Source organism: Trichosurus vulpecula, chromosome 5, assembly GCF_011100635.1.
Source record: "Trichosurus vulpecula isolate mTriVul1 chromosome 5, mTriVul1.pri, whole genome shotgun sequence".
NCBI classification, from domain to species: domain Eukaryota; kingdom Metazoa; phylum Chordata; class Mammalia; order Diprotodontia; family Phalangeridae; genus Trichosurus; species Trichosurus vulpecula.
Window position 1 is genome coordinate 5,131,933 of NC_050577.1, and position 20,971 is coordinate 5,152,903.

Below are 20,971 nucleotides of genomic sequence, written 5' to 3' on the forward strand. Positions count from 1 at the left end.
TTCTGATTTGAAGCTAAAACTTGCCAAGTGTGTTGTCTCTCTCATCAGAATGGGAGCTCTTTGTGAGCAGGGACTCTCTGACTTTCTTGTTTGTATCCCAAGTATTTAGCGCAAGGCTTTATACATAGTAATGCTTAATAATTACTTCATATATTCATTCATTTATTTTTTTTTTTTGTAGTGGGGGAAGGCACTTGCCCAAGGTCACACAGCTAGCTAGTAAGTGTGTCAGTTTGAATTTGAACTGAGGTCCTTCCAACTCCAGGGCCAGTGCTCGACTCACTGCACTATCTAGCTGCCCTATTCATTCGTTTAATCCACAGTTGATCCTTTATATCCCTGGCAGTTGCTGTGGGGGTTGGCTGATGGCATTAGAGACACACTGCGCATATTTAGTGAGTTGGGCTGAGACTTGAGCAAGTTGAATGGATGGCCTTTGCAGAATACCTAGCTTCTGGCTTTTGAATCCCAGGATTCCACTGGTGTTTCTGCATGGCTGTAAGTCTTTGAAATCTCTGAAGGATTAAAGTGGAGCATCGCCCACGGGGCAATGAGAGGCACATGGTGGTTGATACGAGACATTCCTCATGTGGATGGGTGGAAAGGACTGTCATCAGAGACAATCATGAGCAGAAACATAGCTGGACTGGCTGAGAGTGGAGAGTGAAGGATGATAACCATTGGACATCCCCTGTTGTGCATTGGGATGCTTGTGTTAGCAAGAGACAGGAGGATGGTGACAAAAGCTGCACCAGATGAGCGGCATAGATAGGTTGTTGTGACATGAGTCTTTGATGGATTGCCCACCCTAATCCATTGGAGGCTTTGGGGATACTTCTAAGTGACAAATAGTACAAAATCCATTAGTTTTAGTATCATCTGTACTGGCCCAAGGCATCTTTCACTTCCTTTGGCTAGCCCAGTGTGACAACTGGGATGTGCAGAACCAGTGGGGCCAAGACTACTCTTCGATTTTGGGTCTCCCGGAGCAGTGCCCTCCACTCAGTGATGAACATTTTCACACTTGGTCGTACCCTTTACATCCTACTGAATCTGATGTTCTCTAGATCACCATCCAAACCCCATTCCCCCTCCACCCACCCACCCACCTGAAAGTTTCATCCTTACTCTACGTAGCCCTTCCACTGTGCCATCTGGAATGCCTGTTCCATAGGCAGCAAACTTCCCTTCATCTCACATCCATTCCTCTCTCACTCCTTCCATCTACTGGCTCTTACTGAACCCCAGCGTTCCTGAGGACATAGCCCCCTGGCCACCCTCCCCAGTACTGGCTGCCTCTTCACTCATTCTCCTCAACTCACTGGTTAGGGCAGGAGAATGGCATACTCCTTGCTTCCCATTGTTACTTCCAGGTTTTCCCCCTTCCTCTGTCACTCAATAACCTCTCCTCTTTGGAGGTTCATGCTTTTCATATCTATGATTTAATCAGAATCTTTTTAGCTGTTTTCTACAGAGACCTAAGATTATTCCCTTCCTCCTTCCATGAGTTTGATACCTGACTTATCTCCCCAAGTCCTGCCCTCATACTAGGAAACTTCAATATTCATATTAATTCTTCTTCAAATACCCTTCAAATACTCATTTCTTCAACCTCCTCTTGTCCCATGAGCTACTCCTCCACCCCACCCTAGCCATGCACAGAGATGGTCATACCTGTGATCTTGTCATCACCCACATGTAACACCTCCTTGTTGAAGAATTCTGAAATCCCCTTATCTGACCATAATCTATTGGCTTTCTACCTTTCTCTGTGCCTTCCCTTGTAAAACCCTGCTCTTCATCTGCACCATGACCTCAGGTCCCTCGACCAGGCCATCCCCCTGCACCAGCCACTCTCTTCTTCTGCCCATCTTGACTCCTTGGTAAACCAGTTGAACTCTACACTGTTCTCTCTTGAATCCCTCATGTCTTTATTATATCATCGATTATGCCATCTAAGCCTCAGCCTTGTATCATTCCCACCGTTTATCATCTTGACTCTTACACATGCCTGTGCCGTTGAATGAAGGTGGAGAAAATCACAGAACAAGTGTATGCCGTACAACCTCAACTAGGCCTTCACTGCCCATTGGCGATCCTACTGTACCTCCATTGTCCTCTCACTGTCCCACTCTCCATGGTGGCTCTTCCAGACCTTCTCAAGCCTTCTTCCCTTTTCTGCCCTCTTCCTTCTCTCTTACCACTCAGGTGCCTTCACCTTCTCCTCCTTCACCCCTGTCTCACAGGATGAAGTGGCCTTACTCTTGACCAAGGCCAATCTATCCCCTGCTCAAGTGATCCTGTTCTATCCCGTCTCTTCCAACAGATTGGCCCCTCTGCCATCCGCAATCTCCCTTATTTTCAGCGTCTCCCTGTCCACTGGTTCATTCTTTCTTGCCTACAAACATGCCCATGTCTCCCTCATCCTGAAAAAGCCCTCACTTGATCCTTCCATCCCTCCCATTTCCTCTGCCCTTTGTAGCTAAACTCCTTGAAAAGGTAATCTACAAAAGGTTCCTTTGCTTACTCTCTTCTTAATCCTTTATAATCCAGCTTCTGATTTTATCATTCTGCCAAAATCCCTTGTCCAAAGTTGCTGTTGATCTCTGAGTTGCTACATCCAGTGGCCTTTTCTTAATCCTCATTCTCCTTGACCTCTCTGCAGCTTTTGACACTTTTGGTACCGTATTCACTCTGGGTTGATGGGACACTCCACCCTCCCTCTCTGACTGCTCCTTCTCTGTCTCCTTTGCTGAATTCTTCTCCAGATTACACCCTCTGACAGTAGGTGTCCCTTAGGTTCTGTCCCGGGCCATCTCCTCCCTCTATACTATTGCAGTTGGTGATCTCATCAGCTCCCATGACCTTACTTACCATCTCTGTGGTTGATTTTTTTAACGGCAGAAAATATGAAGATTACTAATAGCTATATCAGCTACTCTTTCAGTTATATTTTAATGTCAGCTAGATTAAATTTCTTTTAATGACTACTGCTTTAATGAGTTCTTTTGGTCTTGGAGCATTGATATTTTCGTGGTCTAGTAGGAATGTCCGCCATGTTAGAAAATGAGCCATTGATTTCTCCCCCCACCCCCCCAGCCGAAGTGAGCTGTCTTGGGCACTTTTTGAACAGTACTTCCTTTGGAGGACAAATTCTGTCCAGTTTGTCATTGGTGGCTACAGTGGTGAATAATGCCTTTCAGAATGAAGACACCACAGTCTATAAGTCAGTAAAGACTTTCCAAAAAGAGGCCATCCTTATCTCCTCTTGTTACATTACTTAATCAGGGAAGTTTTCTTTAATTGAGTTCTTATTGTTTCTGTACATATAGATTTAATTGCTTTTTATGTTAATGAAAGGGTTTCCCAGTGGTTCAGATGTATCAGTTGCTGCATATTGTACGCATAGAGGCCCATTTATCTATAGAGCTAGACATTTTCCACCCTGGGATTTGAAGTTATAAAAATGGAACCATATCCACATAGAGGTTGAAGGTTCAGAGGTGAAAGTGAGTACTTAAACACATTGTTTGGTTTTGTTTCCCCCACAGGCAGTGCTCAGAATGTGACCAGGCAGGGAGCAGTGACATGGAAGCTGACATTGCCATGGAAACCTTGCCAGATGGGACCAAGCGATCACGGAGGCAGATTAAAGAACCAGTAAAATTTGTTCCACAAGATGTACCACCAGAACCTAAGAAGATGCCAATCAGAAACACGGTAACTATTGTGGTTTTTTTTTTAAATTATCATTACATAAACTTGGATGATATGTAAGAAACAAATTAGCCTCGGTCTCCGCTGACGGTTGGTCTATGCCCCACTTCTAGGAGTTTCTCACTCTAGGATTGGCTTCATCTGTCTGTGCTAAGTTGGTGTAGGTCAGGGGGCCTTGTGAGGGTCAGGGGTGAAAGATGCAAGCTGACTTCCTGCTTGTATTTCTTGAAACAACTTGGATGCATAACTTTCTCCTTCCTTATGACTTCATTCTCCTCTCAGAATAGCAATTGTGAATCTTGCTCATCCTCATCCTTGCCCACTACGTTTTAGACAGGTAAAGTAAATGTCTATCAGCTGGCACACTTAGGTCTATAGATAGCCTTAACATGGACACCTTTAGACAGTGGAGAAGAGAGACCTTGATGTTACCCTGATCCCTAAAGAAAGTGACAACCCGGCAGGCAAAGTCCAAAGGCTGTGTTTTGCTGTTTCTGAGTATGTTTCTTTTTTATACTTAATTTAAATACAAAAAAGAGCATTTCCATGTACCCAACTGAACACACAAAGAGAGTGTCATAGGAAATTGTGAACCTCCACTTCATGGTACTTACCTTGTTAAAGAGATAATAATTTCCACATTACTTTCAAAAATATACTCTGGTGCTTTCTTCTGTATATTTTAAAAACATTTCAGTACCTTGATTTTTTTCTTCTGCCTGTGTAACCCAGCTTCCCCCAATTAAAAACTGAGAGAAAGAAGGGAGAGGGGTCCTTGTCACATTGATCCCTCAGTGGCTGTGTCCAGAAATCTGTGGCAGTCGTGTCCCTATATATCCGTGTCACAATGTGTCCCACCATTCCACCAATGGATAGACATTCTCTTTGTTTCTGATTTTTTTGCTGTAACAAAAATGGCTTTGGTTAATGTTTCCAGATACGGGCATAACAGGGTAAAAATCCTATTGAGGGTGAGGCTTGGGCTACACGTACAGCAGTTTTTCTTTCCTCTTTTCTGATTTTTTGCTTCTAGTCTCTTTCAAATATTCTGCCTATTGCATCATTGATTTCTTTTTTGAAGAAACAACTCATACTTTTACAGCCTTTTTGACTAGCTCCCATTTTCCACCCCGTAATGAAAGAAGATGGCCCTTTCACATCAGTCGTCTTCTTCTCATGCTCTCCCCAGTGGCAGAGCTGTTGGATGCTGGCTGTCTGGCCTTCACTCTTCCCATCTGGCTGGCTGTCACCACTGCTTCCTTGGTCTCATATCCCCAGTGTTCCCCCAGCCAGGCCTCGCACATCCTTTTAAATGCTTTGTACCCATTCCTTTCTTCTTTTGATGTGTAGTGGATCTAGCTTCACATGTTTTATCTTGATGCCTATAATTCAGTTTCCCTCTCTTTAAACTGTGGTGGCAATACCTGTGTCCTTCCTGGGCTTAGGCCTAGGGTCCAGGCTCCAGGAGGCAATGCATCCTGGAGACTGGATAGGGAGGTTTGGGGAGAATCAGGGTCTTCTTTGCCTGACAGTGGTGGATGGAGGGCAGACGTCAGCAGTGGACACAGAAGCTCATGGGGAGGCTGCAGTCATCATCGAAGGAAGAGGGTCAGGGTTCAGACATCCTTAGCAGTGTCTGGGTGAGTGGAGAGAAGATTTGGCAATGGCCTAAAAGTGAGTGAAAGCTCGGATGGGGGGCCTTAGGAGGTGGAGAGTCAACCTCAGTGGCCAGCAAGGTTCCCTTTGCCTTGGGGATGCTGTGATTAGTTCATTGCATGAGGTGGGGAAACATGTTTTAGTTTTCAGCATGAAGGCTTTCATTGGGTCTACGGTTGACAAACACCGGCTTGTCACTAGGAGATTCTTTTCAGACGTCTGACCTCCCATCCTGTGGTGCAGCGTGCATTCGCAGTAGACGTCTAGGAGTTTGGTACCTGGACACTGTCCGACTCGGGGAGCATGCTTACTGTATCGGGAGGCTTTATGTTATTGGGTGATTTTATTTTTATAAAGGGAACTGACCCCAGTAAACGGGGCAAGTCTGGGGCTGTGCGCCGCTTCTCCGCGTGGCCTCGTCCACCTCAGTGCGCGCGCTTGTCTTGGGATGATTCGCTTCCATTGTAGTAGAGTGCGAACACCGTGAAGGAAGAGGCGGTTTGGCTCTCGGTGTGTACTTCCGTCCTCTCGCGAGGGAGCGCGCTGAAGCATCCCGTCGTCTTCTGCGATCGTGGGGACAAGCATTCTTGTTGTTTCTGTGAACTAGGGAGCGCACGTTCTTTCTTTGGAGTCAGCTTGGAGCATCACCAGCCAGGGCTGATTGACTGTTCTGTTAATTGTCTAGTCTTAAGAGATTGATGGAGAACGTGTGAATGTTGCAGATTCCACTTACCAATGTGTCCTAGGTACATTCCACCCCCACTCCCAGAAAGCTGATCGTTAAACGTTTGCCAGCACAGCCCTCTTTGGGCCCCGTAGGACTTGGTGGAGCCCCTTTTTATGTTCTGCCTCCTCTGGGGCTCGGCATGAAGCCGCAGCAACCCTTGCTGCTTCTGCTGGCTCTGCAGGTAGTGACACAGAGGAACATTTATAGACTTCTTTCCTGAAAGTGAGAAGAGGGAACAGAAGGGCGTGATCAAAAAAGAGGGACCCCTTGGTAAAGAGACTCAAGCTGCCACGTGGTGCCTTGGTATTTTCCTAAGTCTGGGAGATCCTGTGATAAAGGGTGCAGCAGATTGGAAGGATGGATGCGTGGGGCTCAGGGAAGGGGAGGGTCCCCTCGCTGTGGAAGTGTCCCTGTGTTGGAGATCTTTTTTCTCAGTGTGGTCCCCGTTGGGGATGGCAGCCCAGGGCATCCTCCTGCAGGCTCTTGTTTGGAAGTGTTCTTGTCCTGATTGCTTCAAGGAGCTGCGCGGTCCTGGGATGCGGCTGCATCACAATGGGTTCCTGTTTCATTGTGAGGGCATGCAGACTCCCCAACCCCACTGAGCCTGTCCAGTGGGGCATCTGTCCCAGATGTTTGCTCTCATCTGCTCCTCCATCCCTCCATTGTCTGCAGACTTAGAGGCCTCCCAACCAGGTATAATCAGTTATTCCTGCAGGCCCCTCGCTGCTGTGACCGTCATCATCGTGCACAACGTCTACCACTTCAGACGTGTGGTATTCAGAGGGCTGTAGGGTTGGTCCCATTCGCCTTCTTCGTTTGTCAGAAAGTAGTTTGTGTGCTGAATTCACCAGTCCTGGTTTGTTAGTATTACAGATTAGTATTAATGACAATTACTTGTGACCATCTGCCGAATGAACACAGTGATGATATTCGATCTGACTCCACAGCACAGCTCGTCAAAGGGAAAGCTGACTCTGGCTTTGGGGGATTCTCGGGGGCAGGATTTGACCAGCTGTCAGCTCCCCAAAATGCATTTACTTTTTGCTTAATTAATAAAATGATGCAATTTTTAAAAAAATAATCTTGGCCTGCAAATGTATTCACTCCCTGCCCTTGTCTGTCCCAGGGGCTCTGGAGTGGTTCACAAATGGGGGTTTTTTCTAAGCGCTCTCCCTCCTCCTCCTCGTGTCCCCCTCTTGCCTTCCCAGGCTTCTCTTGGTCGTCTTTCCTATTTCTCTTAGTCCTGGGCCCTCCCCTCTCTTCATTGGTTTTGGTTTCTGTGGCTTGTTTGGACCTAGCTGATGGCATGTTGTCTCCTTTCTTGGGATGTGAGTTCCTGGAGGGAGGACTTCCTTTGTATCCCCAGGGCTGGGCACTGTGCCTGGCACACTGGAAGCACGTGACAAAAACAAGAACAAGATATTTGTCTCAATGTAACCCTGGTTTGTTTTTATTTTTCTTTTTTCTTTCAAGTGGAAGGTATCCATTTTCCTAAGGAGGCACGCTTTGGAAAAAAAACATTTTTATTAGGCACAATGGTAGTAATTTGATGTGTGATTTTTGTGGACTAATGCTGCAAGGATTTGGCTGACAGGCTGGCTTCTTTTCTGCTGTTCCACCTGCCTCATTCAGGGGCTCAGTGGGGTTGGAACAGCTCGGCCTTGCTGGGTTTGTTGGCCTTTTCAAACTTTCACTGTTCTTTTGGGACATAAAAAGTCGATCTCAAAGCCCCTTTTGTGAGCAGTCTCTGTTTTGAAAAAATCAAGTGCCTCTTAAATGTTGACATACCTAACCCTGAATGCACACCTCCACACCTCCCCATCCTCTCATACTCCCTCCAGAGCTTCTCTGTCACAGGGGATTGGGAATACCTGTGTCAACTCCCAAAGTTAGCCTTCACACCTGAATGTCTCAGACTGCATTACCACTTGGTGCAGGGCGCGTGGCGAGTGGACTTGTGCAGATGTTTGGCTCTCTTCTCCACTTTGAATCCTTACCAGGTAGCTCTTGTTTCTTTCTCTTTTAGTATTTTTCTTGACATTGTTAGCATAAATGAAATTAGTTGACATAAACCCTATAGCAGTTGGCAGGCCTGGAATGGCTTTACTTTGGGTGCTAACCATCCCATCTGCTGGCTTTGAGTAGCCACCAGAAAGAAACAGATGGTATTTTATTCACACTCTATTTAAATGTGTTCCATTTTTCTTAAATGTTTGGAGAGCCTCATTTTGTGCTTTGCCTTCAGTACTTCCATAATTAACAAACAAATACCGGTGGCATTTTCTGTGAAAGCCAGTCCATGGGGACAGAAGTGCTGGGTAGCTCTGCCAAAGAGCATCTGGCCTGTCTCTGGACCCAGTGTCTTTTTCTACCCACATGAAACGAGCTCGCCTCTGGTCTGTAGGGTCTGCCTTAATTCTCATCATGAACATTGAGGGAGAAGCTTCTCTATGCTGAATCATTTCCCTTTCTTAAATGTCAGCTTGATAGAGAAGGCATTCCTGATGTTAGAGCTAGCACTTGAATGGTTTTCATTTGTTTATACACGATTGGCCAGGAAAAAACCAGTGCCCAGTGGACAGTGTAGTCAGCTGGACCTTCGTGGCTTTTGGGAGCATGAGAAGAATGCTTGGTCACTAACCCCTTGAATACTCATTTTTGCTCCTGTGAGTAGTTTTTCTCTAGCCTTGGGTAAATCAAGTTGTTACTCTTAAGTATGTAGTAAAATAATGTCTCTCTTGCCTCCTGTGATTGACTGTCTTCAGTGCATATGAAAAAGAAATTTCATAAATCCATAGTCTGTATTTTCTGGTGCCTGCCTTCTGGACCTGCAGTGCCAGCTCTGAGGTTCAGGAATGCAGAGATAAGAGCCCTTGGAATCATCCACCCGATGGGTTGGCCTTAAACTGGCATTCAGCTCAGAGAGGAGCCCTTCAGTCTGGTACAGAACTTTGATGTAGGAATGTTTTTGTCCTAGAATTGCAGGTGACATTTTCCTGTCTGAGGAGTGGACGCTTGGAAAGCGCCTGGGTTTTGGAGTCTGAAGCTCTGGGTTTATGCTGGTGTCTGAGAGTCAGTCAGTACTCACTGTGTGCTCATATGTGCTCAGCTCTGGGAATCCTGATACAAGTAGAAAGACAGTCCTTGCTCTCAAGAAACTTACATTCTAATGGAGGAAGACATTTCCTAAGAGGAAGCTGTCCAGGGAGGAGAAAGGTGAAGGATGAGATGCTGGTTAGAGGAAATCTAGTGCATGGCCCAGAGAGGAGTGACTGCCCGTGGCAGGTAGCTTCATCCCTGTGGGCCTCAGCTTCCTCTTCAGTAAACGTGAGGGTCACTGAAGACCCCTTTTCTCTGGCCATTCCTGGAGGATCTTCACATTTGTCTGTGGAGAATTTGTTGTTGTCTGACTCTTCACGACCCCATCTGGGATTTTCTCAGCAGAGATGCTGGAGTAGTTTGCCATTTCCTTATCTGGCTCACTTTATAGATGAGGAAGCCAAGGTAAGATAAGCAGGGTTAGGTGACTTGCCCAGGGTCACACAGCTAGTAAGTGTCTGGGGCCAGGTTTAATCTCACGGAGATGAGTCTGGGTGCTGTATCCATTGCACCACCTGGCTGCCCGTTCCACTTGTTCTGTGGAGAACAGCTCTCTGATACTTGACATTCGGAGACTATAAGGAAGCTGTGTTTTCCTTTCTTCCTGTGTATATCACTAGACCACTCCCTTAATCATCCTTAGCTCTTTGCCTTCTGGGAGAGCAAGTACAGAAACTATCTAACAGGTCCAAATGTAGATGCTTGGAAACAGTAACCACGGCAACCTGGAAAGTGTTGGCTGGGCTGGGGACCAAAAGAGTCCACAGATGTTAACATGTTTGATGGATTTGGCATTCTAGGGCGTGACATGGAGATCAGATACTAGGTCAGCATAGGGAAGGCCTTGCTAGTCAATGAATTGGCAGGTTATTGGAGCCATGATATCACTGGAAGAGGCAGCATCTAGTGCCTTCCTTGGAGCTCCGTTGGGCGGAATGTGGCCCTGTTCCAATCCAAGGAAGCCAAGAGGCAGAGATGGGGCAGCAGAACACCTGCAGAGGGTGCCCAGAGTCAGGAGAGGGAACGTGTTGTAGGAGGAAGGCCGAGGATGCCAGCATCGCCGCATCACAGAGTGTATGGGGGGATGTAATGTGCAAAGTACCTGTTACGTGCCCAGCACTGTGCTCAGGGCTGCTTATGGATGTTACCTCATTTAACCTTCACAGTGACTCTGCGTGCTAGTTGTTATTTTTGGTTTCTGCTTGTTTCTTTGGGTTTTTTGGAGGCAGTCGGTGTTAAGTGATTTGCCCAGGGTCACATAGCTAGTAAGGGTCTGAGGCAGCATTTGAACTCAGGCCCCCTGACTCTGTATCCTAGCTGCCCCATAATCCACCACATTTCACCAACAGAATAGAAATCCAGACCTGGAAGATCGCTCCTCAGATCCCCTCCCAGTTACGTCATTTTACAAAAAGAGACCTGAGACCCAGAGAGGGGATGCTTCTTGCCCAGAGTCACAGCTGCTAAGGGGTGCAGGCTGCAGCTGGCCCATCAGTGCTCACAGTGCCTGGCACACACGAGGCTGCTGGGCTGAGAGGGTCTCTCTGAAATCACGGTTAGTGCGTCCCTGGTGGCTCTGGGAGGCCTCACTTGTGTGTCCTGTACTTTTTCTGTTTTCAAGGTGACCTTTGCAGATGGAAAGTTTTGGAGGGTTAGGGATTGAAGTGCATGGTGGGAAGGGCGGTGCATGGCCTCTGTTCTTTCCTTTTCCCCGGTCCCATGGAAGTGATGCATCCATGGTACTTAGGAGACGGTTACAAAATACTGATGTGTTTATTTATTGATTTACTTTTAGAGAACCAGAGGCCGCAAAAGAAGCTTTGTTCCTGAAGAAGAAAAACCTGAGGTTGGGCAAAAAAAATACTCCTTTTTCCAACAAAATTCAACCTTTGTTGGCACACACCTTCCTGGCCTCCAATTAAACGCGTTCTCCCCTTTCTCCTCCTTCCCTCGTGCTAGGAAAGAGTTCCTCGGGAAAGGAGACAGAGACAGTCTGTGCTTCAGAAGAAGCCCAAGTCTGAGGACCTGCGGACTGAGTGTGTGACCTGCAAGGGGACTGGAGACAATGAGAACCTTGTGAGGTAGGCCTGGCCTTCTTTGGTGCTTGGGAGGGGTAGCGCTTCAGCGGGCTTTTGTCTCCTGGAGTCTGGGATGAGGAAGCAAAGGTAGGAGACCTTGAGACTGCCCCTCTGAGGAAGAGGGAACATCCCCAAACCAGGCGCTTTGGCATGGCCTTGCTGCCTGCTCTCCTCAGGCGGAGACGTCCATCTGGTCCATGGGCTGACCCCCAGAGAGCTCACTCTCTCTCTGCAGCGTGGTCTGCGCTGCTGAGGAACCACAGGGTTGTGTGCTGCCAGCGCTCTTGTACTTGAGTCTCCAAGGAGACGGTGAGGGGGTGTTGGGGCAGGCCAAGCCCAGCCCTGTCTCACTGCACATCACAAGACATGTGTTAATGCTTCTTTCTTCTGAAACAAAGAAAGCTGAAAAGGTGGCCTGGGAGGAGTTGTGTTTTTGTCCTCAGTTCCTTTTCCTCTTCCCCTTTCTGTCAGGGATCTGTCAGTTGAGTCCATGGTGCCGCTTCTGCCCTTCACCTCTTTGGCCAAGCCTAGAGGCCGTTTGGCATCATGGGGAGGACACTGGCCAGACTTGGGGTCAGGAAGCCTGGGGTTCTCAGCCATCCTTAAGCCTCACTGTCTGAGTGACCTGGAGAAAGTTGCTGAAGTATTCAGCCTTAGTTTCCTCCGCTATAAAATGGGGATGATGGTAGCGACAACCCGAAATGGTATTTGTGAGACCCAAATGGACTAGTTTATGTAAAGTGCTTTACCCATCCTAAAGCCTAAATCAGTGTTTGCTCTTAGTCATTTTAAGAAGAAGTAGATACCCTCCCTCCTGCCCCTAACTGACCAAAGTCATGTAAAGCCAGAGGGTCATCAAATTCTGGCCAGGAGGGCATTTTGGAGACCATCTGGCCCAGGACTGTCCTGCACCCCATTGGCTCAGAGTCGTGTCAAGCCCAGCTATGCCCCTCCCTCCTAAGCTGTGTGAGTCTGGGTAATTTTGCTCAATCTCCCTGAATCTCAGCCTTCTCTCCAAGATGGGATTAGTCCTTGCTCCCTCTGCCCAGCCACCTCACAGCATTGTGGTCAGGCCAGGTACTGATGCCCGTAACAAGAATCCACATCTTTCTGCTCGCTGTCTCCAGCAGCTAGCAAGATGAACAGCCCAGGCTTTGCCCTCAAGTAGCTTACGGTCTCATTTCCAAGTATGACTCTATGTCGTAAGTTATTCTAGTCACCACAAGAATAGAGTGATTGTGAGTTTAATGGCTGCATCCACCTAAAGCCGCAGCTAGGGGAAGCTCCGTGAGGCATCAGCTGGCATCATGTCTTAGGAGGCGATCAGACTGTGGTTGTGGTCAGTATTTATCCTGAGTTCATTCTCTACACATTCCTTGGACTAGCGGGTCTTGGGATGATGCAGAAAGTGAAAACTAAGGCAGGGTCCTTGTTGTCTGATCCCGGTTAACCTTGTCACCCTCGAGCGGGGTCCCTGGTGGGGATGCAGCAATAGCCGGGTACTGCAGACGTAGTTGGTGTGGCTTGGCATTCCCTCCTAACCGGGTTAGGGGCCTCTCTGGGTTTAAGAGCGAGACTGGACAGGGGTGGTGAGTGGTGAGGTTGTCCTAACTTGTGTGAAAATGAGAACATTAACATAATGGAATAAATGTCATCCTTTTAATGTTTCCAAAGGCTAATTGGGTTTAGGTTCTTGTCACTGATGTAGTTTCCCTTGGTAATTTCCAGTTGACAAAGTTAGTGTTGAATTCTATTGCTTTGAGTTTTCACTTTCCAGATGTAAATTTGAGGTTCGGTAATGCTTGTTCTTGTCCTCTATGTTAATTTTAAGGATTTTTGGGATATTTTAAGCAGATTGTCATTTTTTTTGATTGGAAGACATCATCGCTTGTTGTGGTAGAAAGAGGAGTGGCCTTGGGTCCAGGAAGGCAGATGTTTAAGTCGCAACTTGGCTCCTTAGTTGGCTCTGGGCAAGCTACTTTGCCTCTCTGGGCCTTACTTTCTCTGTCTGTGAAATGATTGGGTTGAACTAAAGGGTTCCTGAGCCCCTTTTAAGCTCAGAAATCCAATTTGGGTGGGAAGGTATCATACTGAAGCTGAAGGAGGCTGGGACAGGGCGGGCAGCCCACAGGTGGCCTGTGCCCGGGGTAACAGGGACCAGAAATGGGGCCCTCGCTGTGGCTGGGACGTTGGAGGGCCTCAACCTTTGGCCTCACCCCCATACAGGTGAGATCCAATGCAGGTTCAAGCCCCTTGCAGTGCTGCTCTGTGGTGACTGGATGAATCAAATTGCACTCTAATAATAATAACGAGCCAGCCTGGAGAGAATGATTTAAGGTTCTCAAAGCACTTTACAAGCATGACCTCATTGGATCCTCACAGTAACCCTGTGAAGCAGGTGCTGTAATTATCTTCATTTTATAGTTGAGGAAACAGGTTTAGTGACTTGCTCGAGGTCACACAGCTAGGAAATGTTTAAGGCTGGATTTGAACTCAGATCTTTGTGGTCTGGGCCCCACCAGGTGCCCCTGAGATATGTGTTCCACAGAGTAAAGGAAGTCCCAGATAGTTTGCAGAGGGATGGATCCCTCAGCGGGGGAGGTAAGTGTGAAGAAGCTTGCTGTTAGAAGGGGCTTTCCTTCTGCCCACCCTCCCCTCCTGTCTGGGATGTCTCCATCACAAGTCAGGTTCTAGAGCTGGGCAACTCCCCACAAGGCCTCCATCCGTTTTCCCCGAGTGTCTGTCGGCAGAAGAAATGGGCTTCTTGCTTGTCTCGGATTGTGTGTTGTGTGTGGTGGAAGGGGCCTGGCTCTGGCACGTCCTCCTCTCTTCAGTGCTGGGTCAGAGCCTGCAGTGGCCACCTTGTGCTGAATTCTGTGACCCTGCGGCACTGCCACGCTTCCTTCTCCCATTTGTAATGGTGCAGCCTCTGGGCTGAGGCCCTCCTCTGTGGAAGTGCCCCTGGCTTTCCTCTCCCTCCATTCTAAACTCTGTGCAGGCCAGCTGACGCTCAGCACAGCTTTCCTCTACTCAGAAATGCCAGTGGCTCCCTGTTGCTTCTGAGTACTTTGTTTAGCTTTGAAAGCCCTTCCAGACCTGGAAGCAGACTGGCCAACCCCGTGTCGTTCCCTGGTGCCTGCCCCATGCCTGCCCGCTGCTGCGTGATGCGATATCACTGATGGAGGCTGGTGTTCTCTCATCAGTCCGTACAAGTCTTCCCATTTGCCTCTGAATTTCTTATTTGTGTCATTTACCTAGTGCAGTCCTAGTCCTGGGCACTCTGGGGCCACAGGTTCTTGTGGGTTTTTTGTTTTATCTTGCTATGCATGTATTTTGACAATGGCCCCATGGTCAGTGCTGTCCCTGCTCCTCATGACTCATTGCTTGGTGGCTTGGCCTCATTTTCGATCTCTGCCTTGAAGGTTGTGTTACCTCCCTGTGGGCCCCATGTGGTGCGCTGCAGAATGTCCCCCATGACTGGCCGCTGGCATGGTAGGGAAGGGGCCCAGAGTCTGGATTGGGGGAACAAGGCCATGCAGATTTGCATCAGCAACTTCAGGAGCAGTTAAGCTACCTTGCAGAGTCTGTGGACATCCTCTTTCAATTAAAAAAAGAAAAAGCAGCCTTAGACTCCTTCTTTGTAAAATGGGCCTTCCGAGCCTGGTCTGTAGGCCCCATCATCAAAGTGCCATCTTTGCTCAGGAAGCACAAACATGTAAGGTGATGCTCCAGTGACACATACCTTCCAAAATGCATCCTTGTTTTGACTTTTGAAGGGTCTAGACCCATTATTTCATTTTCGAAGTAGTCAACTAGTAATGTAATAAAGTAATTATTTAGAATAATCAAAATAAAAATATTATGCACCCTCAATGCTCATATTATCATTTATTGCATAGTATGATAGTAATGTAATATTTTTCTTGACAGTCTAATATTGTAATTTTTATTTCCCTAGTCTAGTCTGAAATTTTCCCTGTACTAAATAAATAGCTGCTTAAATAAATTAATCTGGAATAGTTTCTTTTCTTTGTAGTTGTAGGTGAAGTCTTTTGTAACTGTAATTCATCTAGGCATTAATTATACTAAGGCACTATCATAATAGTCACCTGCCCCTCTTACGGGGAGACGACACTTTGCAGGGATAATTTTTCAAGAATTGTTTTTAGTTGTTCGCCCAGATCTGTGCCACAATCCACACATTTGTCAGTAATTTTAACGGTAACTCTCAGTCCATTCCTTGAGCACCAGCTGTTACTCGCCCATATTTGTGTGCTTTTTTCCTCTTCTTGCCCTAAGTGACCTCTGTCCTGATGGTCATTTCCGAGAGCCAATGGTAGGAGAGTGTCCTAGTTTTCTAGCTTAGTATTTTGAATTGACCAACAGTGGCTTTTCCAAGAGAAAACCTCCTTGACGACTAGCCTGTCGGTAATCAGTGAACCCAATTTCTCTGGCATTTAAATGAAAGAGCAATGCACGAGTCAAGGCAAATGGTTTCAATCATTGGAAATTCAGTGAGCTTTGCAAATAAGGCCCTTTTGTACTACAGTCTCTTCATAAAACAAATGTCAATTTCTTCATCAATTCCAAAGTTTTGCACCATTAAGTTGATCTCCTCTTTTTAGTGTCCGTGAAAATGAGAGCTATGTCCCAGAAACATATAACCTCCCAATTACAGAATCTCTGAGTGTTTTTGGTCAGGTATTAAAATAGTGTCATAGATCTTCCCCAGAAGGTGACATTCAGTAACTCTCAGGGATGCTACCAGGAGGCACTCTTGCCATTTACAATCACTCTGAGCTGCTGTGTTTTGGGGGAGATGTTTCTAGAATAAAACGTCTGGTTATGGAGGAAAAGAATGAGGTTAGGGATTGTCTCATTAGGAACCAGCCAGGGATCTTCTAATTTACTTTTATCATCTTAGGAAAAACCTTTGCTCTCCCCTGGGGCTGTTTCCCATTTGTTTCCTGGAGGGTGTTGGTAAGGGTTCCAGGGGAAGCACTTGTAGTGCTACTGAGTCCTGGTGTTTCTGGGCTACTAGCAGTTCTGTGCTATGTGCAGGAGGGTTGCCTGCACTATTGTCCTTGTGCCTTCAGAGAGTTAGTGTGCCTCACCACGGGGGGAGCAGTGCGGATCTGCTTGTCAAGAAGGTCTCTTGTCCCTGGGCTAGAGAAAAGAGGAGCAGGAAAGGCACCAGGGACATACCTGGGAGGAGGTAGGTAGCCTCCCTGACTGTGGTGTCTCTGCAGAATGCCTTCATTTTTCCTCAGTAACACCACATTCTTCTGGTGTGATTCTGGTTCATGCTTTAATTTGGAGAGGCAGCATTGGTCTGAGAGCCAGGAAGATCTGGGTTCCAGGCCTGCCCTGGATTTGTACTAGCTGTGTGGCCCTGGGCAAGTCACAGTCCCCTCTGAGTGCTCTGGCCCACTCTCTGGCACTTGTGAATTATAGAACAGGTGATGGTGGGCATTGATGGAGGGCATTTTCTTGCTGGAGATTCCTAATAATGGGCACCTCACATGTCTTGCCTCTTTCCCTCCCCCTTTCAAAAAAGGGGGGGATGGTTTTATGTTTTTTGTAAAAATATTTCACATTATTTTTAAGTGGGTACCCTGCTTAAACAGAAAAGGCTAAGCAAAAGATAATTGAATTTTTAGATGGTGTTAAGTTGAACAATGATAGAAAGTTAAACTTGTGAATCTTATGATCTCTTTGACCATTCATTTGTCAAATGCACATGGATCGCCGACTCTTTCCAAGATACTGAGAGATATAAAAACGATTAAGATATGATAGAGTGTCTCTACTCAAAGTGCCTCAAGGTGCAGCCTAGTAGGAAGAAGGATGGGTGAGCAGATGAGGAGAGACAACAGGAAGCCTAGGCATCCCTTCGGCATTGGTGCAGGTTACAGCCCAATCCAGAGTGACTCTTGTCGGCACCTAGCCCTGTACCAGTTGGCTGCCCAGATGATTGCAGCCTTCATTGATGCTTTCTCCATACTCTCCATGACCAAACTTCATCCTTTCCTGGTTGTTCATCAGGTTGGTGAGATTTTTTCATGCTCCGTTTTCACATTTGTCTTCGGCCTTAAAGCCTTGAGACCTCTCCAGTATTCCTCCATTGCCCTTCGGGTGAGTCGCCGTTCGAATTGGGATGGGCCATGTTTGGCCGCCATACGACATTGCTGGAAGGTGGAAGAAAGTTGAGCCAGTCGGCATTTCGCAGATGTAATCCACTCTGCTCTCTTCCTTCCTTAGGAGTAATCAGTCATGTTGGTGGCGAGGTCAGAAAAGTCAGTTCTGCTGTGTCCCGTCCCCACCCCGCCCAGTCTTTTCAGTGGGTGTTGGGCTTGTCTCATCGCTTTGCTATACCTCCCACCTCCATTCTTGTTGCTTGCACAATCTCTGTTCCTTAGGCCATCCCCTCTTTGGGCCTAAGCAGTAGCCTTCTAATCGGCCTTGTTGCTTGCAGGCTTCTCTCCTCTTTAATTTGTCCTCTCCACAAGTGCTAAAATGGTTTTTGAATCTTCTCTCTGCCCTCAGGATAAATTAGAAAGTCTTGAATGTGGCATTACAAGCCCTGGAGCAGAAGGGGGCTTTTGGGCTGGACCTTGGTAGGACGGGTGCCTCTCGTTTTCTGGTTAAGGGAAACCAGAGTCATGTTAGGGATGTAGGGGAAGAGTTCCCAAGCATCTGACACATGGCCATGTCTGTTTCCAGAATCAGTAATATCTTCATGAAATGATCTGGGAGTTTTTCCTCATTATATGTTTCTGAAACATACACATTGTCTCTCACAAGCATGCAGTGTTCCTATTAGGGCTATTGATTGCCCTTTAAAATTAATTTGTGCTTTATATAATTGACAAGTATTGTAAATCAGGAGATTATTATTCCTGTTAAGAACCACATAACGCTTGCCTGTTGGATGTGCTGCCTAAAGGGCTCCATTTCTCATCACTTCAGATGCCTGTTACTAGAAATGGGGAGAGGGGAAGTAAAGTAGGCTCCAAGCCCTGAAAGATTGCTGCCTGCACATTAACACAGAACTGAGCTTACCTGCATCTCAAGTGCCTAGACATGAGGTTTGGCAAAATGGAATGTTAATTTTAACAGCTGAAGAGTTGAGAAAATGTACCTCCTTCCCTTCTTTGTAGATTCAGGGAACTTGTTATATCAGACAGGAGAGACATGGTAGTTGCTTTTGCCAAAATATTTTTTTTATTACAAGGAACGGCTGACAGGAGTGGGGAAGAGTATGTTTCAAAAAATAAAATTATTTTTTAGAATACTAGATAAAAAGATTATTACCAAAATTATGGTTTCTGCATCCTCTTGTGGCATTAGATTTTCCTTTTCAGTTCTAAAATGGGCCCTCAAGTGGTAGAGGCAGATGTTATAAAAATATCTTTTTAAAATGCTGTTCATTTTTTAAAAAGAAAATGCTTGGACATCTTTGTATCCTGTTCATTGTTTTGAAGGTGTCACACAGTGTTTAGCTTAGAAAAACACTGATATTTCCAGAGAGTTGTAGAGATCATAGAATCTTGGAGTGGAAAGAGATTTCGGGAACATTTACAAATATCTTATATTTCAGTCAGAAAGCATACCAAAGGAGTTAACTCACCCTTAAAACAAGTTGATAGCAGAATGGATTAGAAACGGGAAACCAACAGTATTTCGTTTATAAGAAACACCCTTGGAACACCAAGACACAGTTAAAATAAAGGGCTAGAGCAGAAACTCTTGTGCTTCAGTTGAGGTTAAAAAGGCATGTCATGATCTCAGAGAAAACAAGAGCCAAACTAGACCTCTTCAAAAGAAGTAGCCAAGGACATTACTTGGCTGAAATGCAGCGCGGACGGTGAAATAATAGCAGTACTAAGCATATATGCACTAAATGTCATAGCAGCCACATTCGTAAAGGAAAAATTAAAGGAGTTAACAGGAAAAAGTAGATGGTAAAACTGTGCTAGTGGGGGACCTCAGCTTCTCCCTCTCAGACCTAGATGGGTTTAACCTTAAATGTGAAAGAAGTTAAGGAGGTGAATAGAATTTTAGAAAAGTTAAATTTGATAGATCCCTGGAGAAAATTGAATGGGAAAAGAAAGGAGTGTTCCTTTTTCTCAAATGTAAATGTTCAAAAATTACCCACATAAAAATTTCACAACCAGATGCAAAAGAGCAGAAATATTAAATGTCCCCCTTTGGGGACAGTAAGGCAATAAAAATTCCATTCAATAAAGGGCCATGGAAGCATGGATTAAAAATTAACTGGAAACTAAGTGATCTACTCCTAAAGAACAAATCATAGAAATAGTCAATAACTTCATTAAAGAGGACGACAGTGAGGTAGTCTACCAAAATCCGTGGAGTGCAGCCAAAGAGATACTGAGGGGGAGGCATGCATCAGTAAAAGGGAGAAGGAGCAAATTAATGAACTGGGCATGCAGCTGAAACACTAGAAAACGAGCAAATTTAAAATTCCCGATTAAATATGAAAATAGAAATCCTGAAAATCAAAGGAGAGATTAATAAAATTGAAAGTAAAAGATCCACTGAAGTAATAAATAAAACTAGGTGCTGGTTTTATGGAAAAAGCCGATAAAATCGATAAACTATTGGTTAATTTGATTTTTTTAAAAAGAACGAAAACTGAATTATCAGGATCAAAAGTGAAAAGACTAAATGCACCATTAATGAAGATGAAATTAAAACAGTTAGGAGCCATTTTGCCCAATTGTATGCCAATAAAACCAATAATCTAAGTGCAATGGCTGCATATTTACAAAAATATAAATTGTCTAGATTAAGGAGGAGGAAAGAGAGTATCTTTGAAAAAAGAAATCGAATAAACCATACATAAGCTCCCTAAAAAACATCCCCTGGAACAGGTGGATTTCGAGTCTATTCTTCTGAATATTTAAAGAACAATTAATTCTAATACTATATAAAGTATTTGAAAAAATAGGTAAAGGAGTCCTACCGCATTCTTTCTTTGACACAAATATGGTTTTCACACCTAAACCAGGAAAGTAACAACATAGAAAAAAAAAACTATAAACTAATTTCCCTAATAAATATTGATGCATAAATTTTAAATAAAATACCAGCAAGGAGATTACAGCAGTGTATCACAAAAATCCTACACTGTGATGAGGTGGGATTTGTATTTGAATGCTGGGCTGATTCACCATTAGGAAAACTTTAAACATAATTGAGCATATCAATAACAAAAACAAAACAAATCATGTGATAGTAGCAATAGTTGGAGAAAAAACTTTTGACAAAAAACAACATCGGTAGATATTAAAACACTGGAAAGCACAAGAATAAATTGCTCCTTTAATAAAATGTTAAATTACACACACATATGCATATACACACATAGGCATATATATGATATATATGCACACACACACGCCCACCCACCCACCCACCCACCCCCAAGAGTTGGCATTATCTGTAATGGAAATTAGCTGGAAGCCTTCCTGATAAGATCAAGGATGAAGCAAAAGTGCCCATCATCACCACTACTTTTTAATATTGTATCAGAAATACTGTCTATTGCAATAAGACAAGAAAAAGAAATTGAACGAATAAAGAATAGGAAACAAGGAATGATCACCCATTTCAGATGATGTAGTGGTTCACTTAGAGAACCCTTGGGGAACAACTAAAAAACTAGTTG

At 45.4% G+C, this 20,971-nt stretch overlaps 1 protein-coding gene across 4 annotated transcripts in view; it reads left to right on the forward strand.

Annotated features, from left to right (window-relative positions):
- The window catches only part of PHF14 (PHD finger protein 14), a 174,348-nt gene that overhangs the window by 70,415 nt on the left and 82,962 nt on the right, over window positions 1-20,971 (forward strand). For all 4 annotated transcript variants that reach the window (XM_036759514.1, XM_036759516.1, XM_036759515.1 and 1 more), the window contains exons 14-16: window positions 3,552-3,720; window positions 10,995-11,045; window positions 11,159-11,280. In XM_036759514.1, coding sequence (XP_036615409.1) covers window positions 3,552-3,720; window positions 10,995-11,045; window positions 11,159-11,280 — 342 coding nt within the window. The remainder of the gene's footprint in view (window positions 1-3,551; window positions 3,721-10,994; window positions 11,046-11,158; window positions 11,281-20,971) is intronic.